This window comes from Primulina eburnea, chromosome 3 (genome assembly GCF_022965805.1).
Source record: "Primulina eburnea isolate SZY01 chromosome 3, ASM2296580v1, whole genome shotgun sequence".
NCBI classification, from domain to species: Eukaryota; Viridiplantae; Streptophyta; class Magnoliopsida; order Lamiales; family Gesneriaceae; genus Primulina; species Primulina eburnea.
Genome location: NC_133103.1, coordinates 38,388,120 through 38,399,718, shown reverse-complemented (window position 1 = coordinate 38,399,718; position 11,599 = coordinate 38,388,120). Strand labels below are relative to the sequence as shown.

The 11,599-nt window shown below is 36.4% G+C and overlaps 2 protein-coding genes across 3 annotated transcripts; one reads left to right on the top strand and one right to left on the bottom strand.

The window, feature by feature from the left end:
• The first annotated feature begins 391 nt into the window (after positions 1 to 391).
• On the top strand, positions 392 to 4,071 carry LOC140827578 (U-box domain-containing protein 44-like). 2 transcript variants are annotated; one of them, XM_073190288.1, is made up of 4 exons: positions 392 to 708; positions 1,136 to 1,705; positions 1,801 to 2,110; positions 2,285 to 4,071. In XM_073190288.1, the coding sequence occupies exons 2-4, from the start codon at positions 1,151 to 1,153 to the stop codon at positions 3,859 to 3,861; spliced, it is 2,442 nt and encodes an 813-aa protein (XP_073046389.1). In that variant the 5' UTR covers positions 392 to 708; positions 1,136 to 1,150; the 3' UTR covers positions 3,862 to 4,071. The 2 variants fall into 2 exon arrangements, with proteins under 2 accessions (XP_073046389.1, XP_073046387.1); XM_073190286.1 differs by having other exon boundaries at positions 392 to 789.
• Positions 4,072 to 4,164: 93 nt separating this feature from the next.
• LOC140827579 (F-box/kelch-repeat protein At5g42350-like) lies at positions 4,165 to 7,115 on the bottom strand. The gene is made up of 2 exons (XM_073190289.1): positions 6,790 to 7,115; positions 4,165 to 6,109 (listed from the first exon to the last, which is right to left on the bottom strand). Exon 2 carries the CDS (start codon positions 6,040 to 6,042, stop codon positions 4,300 to 4,302), a length of 1,743 nt encoding a protein of 580 aa, XP_073046390.1. The 5' UTR covers positions 6,043 to 6,109; positions 6,790 to 7,115; the 3' UTR covers positions 4,165 to 4,299.
• Positions 7,116 to 11,599: the final 4,484 nt, after the last annotated feature.

Sequence of the window (11,599 nt, the reverse complement as noted above, 5' to 3'; positions counted from 1 at the left end):
GAGTACCGATGAGATGTCACTCATATATTGGATGTGATGAAATATAGAAAAATTGTGTATTTAATGGGTGAGTGACACCTCATCGGTGCTTACATTGATGTGCACGATATACAAATTTAATTGTAAATTTACTCATGTTTTATTCTTTCATTAATACTTTAAATTTAATGTAGTTAATATTTAATTATTATTTCTTGTAAAAAATACTTATGTATCTCTTTCTTTTCTTTCATTTAATATTAAAATTCATTTTATATATATATATATATATATATATATATATATATATATATATATATATATATATATATATATATATATATATATATGAGGTATGATATACAAGTTTGGTGTGAACAATTGTCAATTTGGAGAAAACGTGAAGATTGAAATATTTGACATAAAAATCATACGAAATGTGGATTTTGAGAATAGACATCATCGCAGTAATTGACTGAGAATTCAAAGCTGTCATCGTTGACTTGAATGCTATTTTGTTGCGGTGCTCCTTCCCCGCGACGACAATCCTCTACATGAATCTGAAGCTGAAACATCGCGTGCAATCTACACAACGTTGACTGTTGGTTGTCTCGGTCAACTCCTCCATTTTTCACCATTATTAATTCTTCGTTATTCTCTGTTGTCGGTCGTTCTTGGAGGAATCAAGCGAAACCCGGTGATCGATCCGGGGTTATTTCAAGATTCAGGGTTGTGAATTACTTTTAATTCCAATTTCTTTTTTATTGGATTTTTGATGATCCGTTAGCACACTGCGTTTTTTTATTCAAGGTAATGTTTCTGAGTTGATATTTTGCATGTAAATCAATCAAATGATATTGTTTGCATCCCATTCTGCACCATAGTTTAGTTTAGAGCCAGAGGCCGAACTCAACTTTATATGTTTGTAGTGTGGTTGGGAGATTTTGAAATATTTTTGTAACATAGATTGGAAAATTAAGGTCAAGCCCAGGAGCCAAGCTGGTGATCTGGGGTCGCGAATATGTCATGAGAAAATTTTAATTATTTTAAACAAGCTAGTGATATGAGCGCACGAGCTCGAGCTCTTTTTTTTTTTTTTATATGATGAAGCCCAATCATGAGTAAGGAAACAATGATGCTGCTGTTTTTGTGACAGCTGCTTTGATTTTTCATGGCTGGAAGCTGGGATGGAAGTTATGGCGAGAAGGATCACTCAGATGACAGCCACCATATTGAGAGACTACATATAGAACCTATTTATGACGCATTCATATGTCCCTTAACAAAACAGATGATGAAACATCCTGTGACATTGGAAAATGGGAAAACTTTCGAGAGAGAGGCGATCGAGAAATGGTTCAGGGATTGCCGAGAGAGTGGCAGAAGGCCGGTTTGCCCTCTAACATTGAGAGAGTTGAGAAGCACGGAACTAAATCCAAGTATCGCTTTACAGCAAACGATTGAAGAATGGAATGCAAGAAACGAAGCTGCTAAGCTTGACATGGCTCGCAGGTCATTATCCTTGGACAGCCCAGAGAATGATATTCGACAGGCTTTGAAGTTTGTTCAGAATCTCTGCCGAAAAAGTCAAGCAAATAAGCAAGTAATTCGTGATGCAGAGCTGATACCAATGATCATTGATGTGCTGAAGAGCAGTAGTCGCCGAGTTCGCTGCATGGCTCTTGAAACTCTTCAAATTGTGGTGGAGGAAGACTTTGATAATAAGGTTGTCAAAGGTTGATGATTTATTTTGCATTTTATGTGATTGTCTCAGTTCAAGTTGTCGTTTATGGCAAATACTTAGCGCTATTGGTTTTGCAGGACATAATGGCTGAAGGTGACACTGTGCGCACCATTGTCAAATTTTTATCCCATGAGCAATCCAAAGAGAGGGAAGAAGCAGTTTCTTTACTTTATGAGCTCTCTGAATCAGAAACACTATGCGAAAAGATTGGTTCAGTGAATGGAGCTATTCTTATTTTAGTAGGAATGTCAAGCAGTGATTCTGAAAACCTTGTAACTGTTGAAAAAACAGAAAAAACCTTAGAGAATCTGGAGAAATGTGAGAACAATGTAAGACAAATGGCTGAATGCGGAAGATTGCAGCCTCTCCTGAGAAAACTGCTTGAAGGTACCTTTTTTATGTTAGATTTATCATTCTTTTGGAATGCTATTATGAATGTCGATGAAAGAAATAGCCTTATACTAGTGATAGAGTTGCAACAATGATATTACTTTTGATGGGCTTACAGAAAAATTTACTAAAGAACTAACTGTAGCAAGACTTTGGTATGAATCATTGCAGGCTCTCTGGAAACTAAGTTATCGATGGCTGCCTTTCTTGGAGAACTGGTACTAAACAATGATGTGAAAGTCTTTGTGGCCCGAACTGTTGGCTATTCGCTTATCAATCTTATGATGAACAATAATATGCAATCCAGAGACGCGGCTCTCAAAGCTTTAAACCAGATCTCATCAGACGAGGCTAGTGCCGAGGTGTTAATAGAAATCGGTATCCTCCCACCTCTCGTTAAGGATTTGTTCGCCATTGGGGCTAACCAGCTTCCAATACGGTTGAAAGAAGTTTCGGCAACCATTCTTGCGAATGTTGTGAATTCTGGACATGCTTTTGATTCAATCCCAGTTGGACCAGACAACCAAACACTGGTTTCTGAAGGAAAAATTCATAGCCTCCTACATCTTATCAGCAACACTGGGCCAGCAATTGAGTGCAAGCTTCTCCAAGTACTTGTCGGGTTGACCAGCTCTCTGACAACTGTATCAGGTGTCGTTTCTGCTATTAAAAGTTCTGGTGCCACTATTAGTTTGGTTCAGTTTATTGAATCGCCTCAAAGGGATTTAAGGGCGGCCTCGATAAAGCTTCTTCAAAATCTTGCGCCACAAATGGGGCTGGAATTAGCTGGTTGTTTACGTGTTACATCTGGTCAGCTCGGAAGCCTAATGAAGGTGATATTTGAAAATACAGGAATAACCGAGGAGCAGGCAGCAGCTGCTAGGCTTTTAGCTGATCTCCCCGAGAGGGATACAGGCCTCACCAGACAGATGCTAGATGAAGGGGTATTCCAGCTGCTTATTTCCCGAATAAAACGGATTCGACAAGGGGAAATGAGAGGCAGCCGCTTCATGACCCCTTATTTAGAAGGACTTGTGAAGGTATTAGCGAGAATTACATTTGTTTTGTCCGAGGACTCAGGGGCTGCTCTCAAGCTTTGTCACGATGACAATCTAGCATCACTTTTCATAGACCTTCTGCAAGCCAACGGGCTGGACAATGTGCAGATGGTATCAGCCACGGCTTTAAAGAACTTATCCCAAGAGTCTAAAAACTTGACTAAACTACCCGAGTTTCCTGCTTCGGGATTTTGTGCCTCAATTTTCCCTTGTTTAAGCAAACCACCAGTCATAACTGGATTGTGTAGGGTTCATCGTGGGATATGTTCTTTGAAAGAAACATTTTGCCTTTTAGAAGGGCATGCCACAGACAAGTTGGTGGCCCTTTTGGACCACACTAATGACAAGGTGGTGGAAGCAGCATTAGATGCGCTGTCCACTTTATTAGATGATGGTGTCGATGCAGAACAAGGAGTTCAAGTGTTGCTAGATGCAGATGGAGTGAAGCCTATACTTGACATTTTACTCGGAAAACGAAATGAAAGTCTAAGGAGGAGGTCAGTATGGGCAGTCGAAAGATTATTGAGAAGTGATGAAATAACTGACGTAGTTTCTGATAATCCCAATATAAGTACCGCCCTCGTGGATGCTTTCCAACATGGAGATTATCGAACACGACAGATAGCTGAGCATGCCTTACAGCATGTGGACAAATTCCCCAAATTCTCTAGTATATTTACAAAAAAGTGATGATATATTGCTCGATATAGTTCCTTCGTTTGTAGGGATTTTCTGTATGTACTTTCTCTCGTGTTCTTTTAAGTTTTGAGTAGTAAATTTTAGAATACTTGTGAAGAATTTAGTAGATGCTAAAGTGTGATTTGGTCGCATTTGAACTGGCAATAGCTTGTGCATGTTTCTTTTCTCACATGAATATCTGATTTATATTTATCTTTCAAATCTGCTGATATTTAACCTTTTGCAAGTAACATTTTGGAACTCGCAAAATGAAAGCTGAACAGAGTTCATATAATATGTGTGTAAAATAGATCAAGCTACGCCCAAAAAATCATTCTTCATACGAGAACAAATAAAAATAAATAAATGTTTGCTGCAAGTTGATCAGAAAGAATTCAAGAAAAGTTGCCACAAATAAAATCATACAGAAGCAAACCACATCAACCGTAGTTACAAACGAAGCACTGCCATTGATTTTGTCATGCAGGAAGAAGCATCCAAATCATGCGCCACATGATTCCTTGAAATATGACTCCAGTTCGTTGTTCCAGTGTCGGAAACGTTAAACATAGTGAGGAAATCCAATACCTGTCCAAAAATCTTAAACATTTCGACACCGAAAATAAGGTCTTCATCAGCCACAAATGCTGCGTTCCAATCCATTGGGGCATCAGGATGTACGGAAACTTCTGTCCAGGATCGATACTCAAGATCAAGTTCCCAAAGCTTCCTAACAGCTTTGTTTCTCCGGCCAATTTGACCATCTCCTTCGCACCAAGAAACCGAGAGCATGAATAGCCGATTCTTGCAGGATATAAGTTTAGGATAATATTCATGCACACGAGGTGGGAAGGGGCTAGTCTGGATTCTGGTCCAATATCCCCTTTCTATGTCATATCCAACAAGTTTGTCGCTTTCTGAGTACACGTAGAAAATCCCGTCACATATGACACCAGAACAAGCAACGCCAAAATCTAGAGGTACCCTCTGAATCTCTGTCCATTTATGTGATACGGAATCATACATTTCCCCCGAATCCAATGGTTCATCCCATGATCCAAGACCTCCAACAGCAATCATTATGAATTTTCTACTATCTTTGCTGTGTGAGCTTTCGTTTTTTTGCCTAACAAATTTGTATGTCTTGATATTGGGAATTGGTGAGTTGTCATTTTCATCAAGAGAGTGCCTCGAGCGTCTAACGGAGAGTCGGTGCGGATCCTCATAAACATCTGATACACCGCCAACTCTTGCCCTGTAGCAACGTCTGTCAGTTCGGTTTTGTTGATTTCTAATGATCACACAATCGGAACTTAACTCTGAAATTCCTAATACGGGTGACGATCTAGCATACTTCATGGCAGCGACTTTACGCCATGATTTAGTTGAGGGGCTAAATGCCAATACACCTTTGTGAGTCTTGAATGAGCTCCTATCCACCCTCCCAAAGTTGGTCAAACTAGAACAACCCCCGACGATATAAATATCATCTTGGATGCTCGCAACTGAGAACAAAAATCTTCCTTTAAGAACATGAGAATCTAATTTGTGCCATTGGTTAAGGGAAACATCAAAAGCATGAATCTCTCCGGAACAATAACCATCTTTAACAACACCAAACACAAATAACCATGGATTTTGGAATAAGCCTTCCCTCCTCATTTGCATGAACCTAGGAGTTGTCGTCAAGTTTCTCCATTTCTTGCAGACAAAACGGGCATTCATCAGACTCGTCAATGGGAGTCGAACCAAGCACATCTCGAGAATGTCATCCGGAAGACGTGCATTCATGCTATTGTTTTGTTGCACTGTGTTAAACATTAGAAGCTTTCGATTGTTCTTCCTCCAAAATTTCTCCATCATACCATAGGCGAAGCAATCAACAGTTGTTTCCTCAGTTCCACATATCATAGTGTACCCTTTTCCCTCATCACTTGCACTTGACCCTCTTCTACTGCCCGAATCACCATAATCTTCACCTGTGTCAGCGCCTACTTTGCAACCACCACCACGACCATAAAGTGAAAGGCACCTCAAAGACATGCCAGTCACCTCATCTTCATCACGATCTTCGAATTTTTTGTTCTTTCTTTTAAATTTCTGGCTCATGCTCTTCACAAGACGTTTCGAAACACTCAAAGACTCGATATCACGATCAATATGGTCTTCCCCTGTTAATCTTGGTGAGGACATATCACACCCTTATTTTAGCCAAACAGAAGCAATATAGGCAACACCAAATCCATGCTGCTTCATCCACCTACACAAATACATCAAAGAGAGTTTAAGCATGTTTCTCGCACCAACAAAATATCAATCCAATTATGATGAGTTATGTCAAGTATTTACAGATCAGTCAAGAAAAAGATTTGGAAGTAAATTAAAAAATACCGTACTTCGGATAGCAATCCTAAATAAGATATGTTCCAAAATTTCATGTGTATTCTCACAACAGTAATATAAACTTTCACACAACAAAACCCATTAATTCGCCCCATCTGCTTGCCGGATGTAGAAATATGAGTACTGCTCTCGTATTCAAGAATTACAGATTCTGAAAATTAAACGAAAATCTGAAGAAGGGTGGGTTCCACACCCAGAAAATGATCTTCAATTCCCCCACCCCAACTTACTGTAACAACAGATGAAAGTCAACAAGCACGAGAAATCAAATCACAGATTCATAAACCAACTGAAACTCAAACCAAACTACAAAATAAAAAACAAGAACATGCTAAAAACCACAACCAAGAAAGTGTAAATCAAGATCTGGAATATGCTAAAACCCACAAGCTACAAGGCGCAAAAAAATCACACATGAACGCCAATAAAGGTGAGTGCCGAATACCTTACACCTTCTACGTAAATGGGAAGGCAAGAAACTGTAACAGCATTTGAGATTCAAAAAAAATCGCAAACCAAAAAAAAAATAAAGCAAACCTTCAAATCACAATCAAAGCATTTTCAGCTTTACTATCTGCCACCGAAGCTATTTCCGGGAGCCCATTTCTAGATTAACTCTGAAAAAGATCGGAAGCAAACCCATGAGATCCAATCTGCATAAAAGCTTAAATCTTTAGAGATCAAGGGCCAAATCACACACAAAAATCGAGCATTTATGGCGATAAGAGTTAAAAAGTAAACAAAGGGTGTCAATCATATTGCATATTTTATATTGCCATTATAATGATCTTTCTTTTGGTTGGGAATAAATTTTTAGTGAAGTGACGAGTAATGCCACGGCCAAGTTCTACCATTCACTCTGCCTTTTGTTTTTATTTCCTTTCATTCTTTTTTGTTTATGGCATGGATTGACTAACGTCTCAATCACAAAATTTAATATTTATTAGTGATTAAAAAATTAAGAATTAATTAAATTAAAAAGTTATATAAATTATTTTTATATGATTTTTATTTTTTTATAGTAATTTTTAAATGAGAGGTGATATGATTATTTGAACTTGGATAAGATTTAGAAAACATTATAAGTTTTGTGATGAAAATTAACGATAATAATTTTTTTTAATAACGATTTTAAATCAAATCAAATTAAATTAAATTAAATTAAATTTTGTAATAAATAAAGAAGACCCACCATAACATTAAAGTTAGTTAGCATAAGAATATCAAATTTCACAATATAGGAAGTATGTGTGTGTACATGCCTCTTATTAAACAAATAAAATCCCCATATGAGAAATTAATTTTGACGACTCGTTACTTAAAATAGTACTACTTTAATATTTGTGGAAAAATCTAAAATTTTCTTATTAATTAATTTATTATAAACATAACTCATAAAATAATGATCACCACTCATACTAAAAATAAGGTTAATATTAAAACTTCAACTGTGAATACCACCACCACCATAAAAGTCTCAAGTCAAAACGATCACCAAAATTTGAAAAAGTCTAGCATAACGTAATAAGTTTCAAAGCTTGCCCTCGTCATCACAAATTCATAAAATTAGAATAAATAGTTTTTAAAACTTGCATAATATATCTCGTGAACTACAAGGTCATTGAGTTTGCACCGCCACTGGCCCTAGCCTGCTCACTGGTCACCGTCTCTAGTCTCCTCAACAACATTATCTGCGTTCATCAAATCTAGTGAATCTAAAGACTCATCATGCATAATCTGTGAATAACAAATAATACATAATAAAAATTCATGCAATTTACACATAGTTTGTACACAACATAATATAAACATAAATATGTATAACAAGACTGCGTAAACATTTTCATAAAATCATATTTTTGTACTCGTCATAGTAATCTTAATCGTAAATCATTTTGCGTAGAGTTATTTCAATGCAAGTGGCTCGTAACATAAATTGTTTAATCAAACTAACCACAATACTGGGTCGACAGAGAACACTACAGCCCTTGGACTGTATGTCCACTCCCTAACGTAACATAATTCCTCCGAAGAGGTTGGAGAAGTCTCCCGACACGTTCTCCGGCTTCCAAACCCGTAACATAATTTGGCCACAAGACAAATCGCATAACTCAAAAATAATTATTTTGCACTTCATACATACTTACGAACATCGTGAACCTCGTTGGATTGTCCTCGGACATGCTACCACAACATCCTAAAATAAATACCAAGACAGCCCCTAAAGTGCATTCGCACACATGCGACTCCCGAATTAAATAGAACCTCGGGAATCAACCCACACGTAAAACACATCCCAACCTACTGCCCAAGGCCCTAAACTAGCCCCAAACCATTTCCTAGCCACGTACCATGCACAATGAACCATGAGGACATAAGATGCCCCGAAGAGAGACACTATGGCACTTACGCGTTCCGTACGACTTCCTATTGATTCCAACTCGAAATAATCCCTAGACACGACCCTTAGACATCAATTAAGACCCTGGTTTGACACTTTCCAGTACCTGACACAAGCACAACCCTCAAACCACAAAAATCGAGAGCAACCCATGCGCGACCCCTACTGCACACAGCACAATGTTTCGGATCCAGTAGCTTTGCCATCCAACCATACCCTCACCAACCCATATCAGGCTTATCTCGGGACCCTAAGACCCCGCCTAGACACTAGACATGAGCCCCGGTCCAGTCTACACTGAACCCAACGCCCATAGCCGCGACCACACCTTATGCGCGATGTTCACTTCGGCTCCTTTTACATCAGCAGCCTATCGGCACATCCCGGGCCACCTAATGACATCTAAATACACCCCATAATGTAACGATACGTAGCAGCAAGTCTTCGGATTGGTCCAGCGAAGACGGTGATCAAAATCTCGAGAAAATGAAGAAGTTCATGCATATTATATATCGAAAACAATTTTAATGCATTATAAACGCATGAAATATCGAAAACGAACGCGAGGAAGAACGGAGATGGTTTGTTTTGTTTTCTTCCTTCAAAAGGGACTAAATAAATCAAGGAATGTTGTGTGATGGTCGGCTTAAGCTGCTGGAAGAAGATTTGAAAAAAATTCTCCAACCCTAGTTGAAGAATTCGGCTTAAATGTGTGAAAATAGTGTGTGTTCTTGGTGTTTTGTGTAGGGGTGTTCAAACTTCGGATAAAGCCGAAAAAACCGAAAATCCAAACCGAAAAAACCGAATACCGAACCGAACCGAACCGAATGTCGAATTTTGTAATTCGGATATAAATGTTAAAATCGAAGTTTATTTGGTTCGGTTTTGGATTATATATGTTAAAACCGAAAAAACCGAAAAACCGAAATTTCATTAAATTAATAATTTTTTATATTTTTATTATATTATATATTTTGATATGATATTTAGTGAATAAAAAACCATTTTGAACAATTTTTAGTTGATTGTTGTTTGTTTAATTAATTTAGACCTTGTATTTAATATTTTACTAAGAAAACATATAGAAAGTTAACATATTATATTTTACAATATTTTATATTATTAATTTAAATAATTATACCAAAACCGAAATAACCGACCGAAATAACCGAACCGTTTTGGTAGAAAACCGAACCGAACCGAACCGAACCGAACCGAACCGAACCGAAGAAAAATGGTTCGAATTCAGATTATATATTTCTAAAACCGAAAACCGAAAAAACCGAAATAAAAAACAGAAAACCGAATCGAACCGACCGATGAACACCCCTAGTTTTGTGTGTGTGTGTGTGTCGTGTGATGTATAGACTTAGGAATAAGATTTTTCTATATAATGCTTAGAATATTTAGTAGGTGTTTAGGTTAATTACTAAAGTTTTTAATTATTAATTAATCCATCCAAATTTTTAAAATTTAACAATTTCAAGAGTCCTACAAATCCTAAATTCTACCCATAATTATATACTAACTAATTTAATTAATTAAGTCAAAAAAATAATTATTAAAATATTGTATTCCGAGTGGAAGGTTTTAAATCCACTACTATTCGAAATTTGCTAATTAAAATGCTTGATATCTTTATTTCGTTCGATAAATTAAATTTAGCTTTTAAATACTAAAATTCTTAATTCCTCTAAAATACCTAATTCTCAATTTTAAATAAAATATAACTTTACATTTTAACATCTCAAACGTCTCTGGCTTCTTTTTTCGGTTCGGCATCGAACATTTGCATGAAAACTAAAAGTCAGAGAAAATATTTTAAATTACATAATAAAATAAATATAATTATCTTTAAAATAATTTAACACCTTGCATACATAACCTAAATTATTAATTAAATAAATAAATTATTTCAGTCATGCAAGGGTTTATGTGTACTGGTTTTTGGACACTAAATTAATTGTAACGTACCGAAATTTTGAAGGTCCACATGAACCACATGCATGCAAGTTATCAAATTTTTTATGTATTTTAATTAAATTGTTTTAATTGTATGAATTGATTATGGTATGTATGTTTACATGTTTAAAATATAATTTTACATTAGAATACATAAGACTGTGTTAGATTATACGAGACGCGATCGAGGAACGGAGACCGGAGACCATATAAGAGAAAATATGTTTATTAAATAATTATTTTTAATTGTTTAATATATGATATATTTTAATGGATATTTTCAAAAATAAGATATTTTGATATATTTTTGCGCGTCGAGTCGTATTTTAAACCGACAATCAATCTTTGACGAAAATAAGGACTTTTTGGAGACTCGGTTATTAATTTCGAAAAGCAATCTAAACAAAATATTTTAAATATTATCTAACGGGCCTAATGAGCCTATTATACTATATTAATGAATCTAAGCTTGCACCATGTATCTTTATATCAAATAATCAACTTTCCAAGCTCTTTTATTCTACACAAAACACACGCCCCTCACCCTAGAAAACTAGGACTCTCCATCAGCACTCAACCACACACACATCACACGAAATTTTGAGAAGGAAAGTCACAAAATTTGAAGGAAAATCAGCAAAGTTGCATCCCTCGTCTTTTCGTCAACACTCTTCTCATCACAAGTCGTTTTTCTTGCGTAATAAATGCAAAGACACGCTTTAATATTCTTTCACTCATCTTTCACACCATATTATATGTTTTGATGTATGTTTGAATAAAAAACATGATACATTTATTTTATTTTCATTTTTATGGCATAACATGAATAAAACTAGAGTTTTCGTCTTTTAAAACTCTTGTTTATGATGCACTAAGGGGCTGCAATGGTAGGGTTAATAGGAGAGATGTTTTTTCACATGTTTATGGGTCCTTAGGTGCTTGTTTAGAGGCTGGAAAGGAGCCAAGAGGTTGAACGAAAATTTA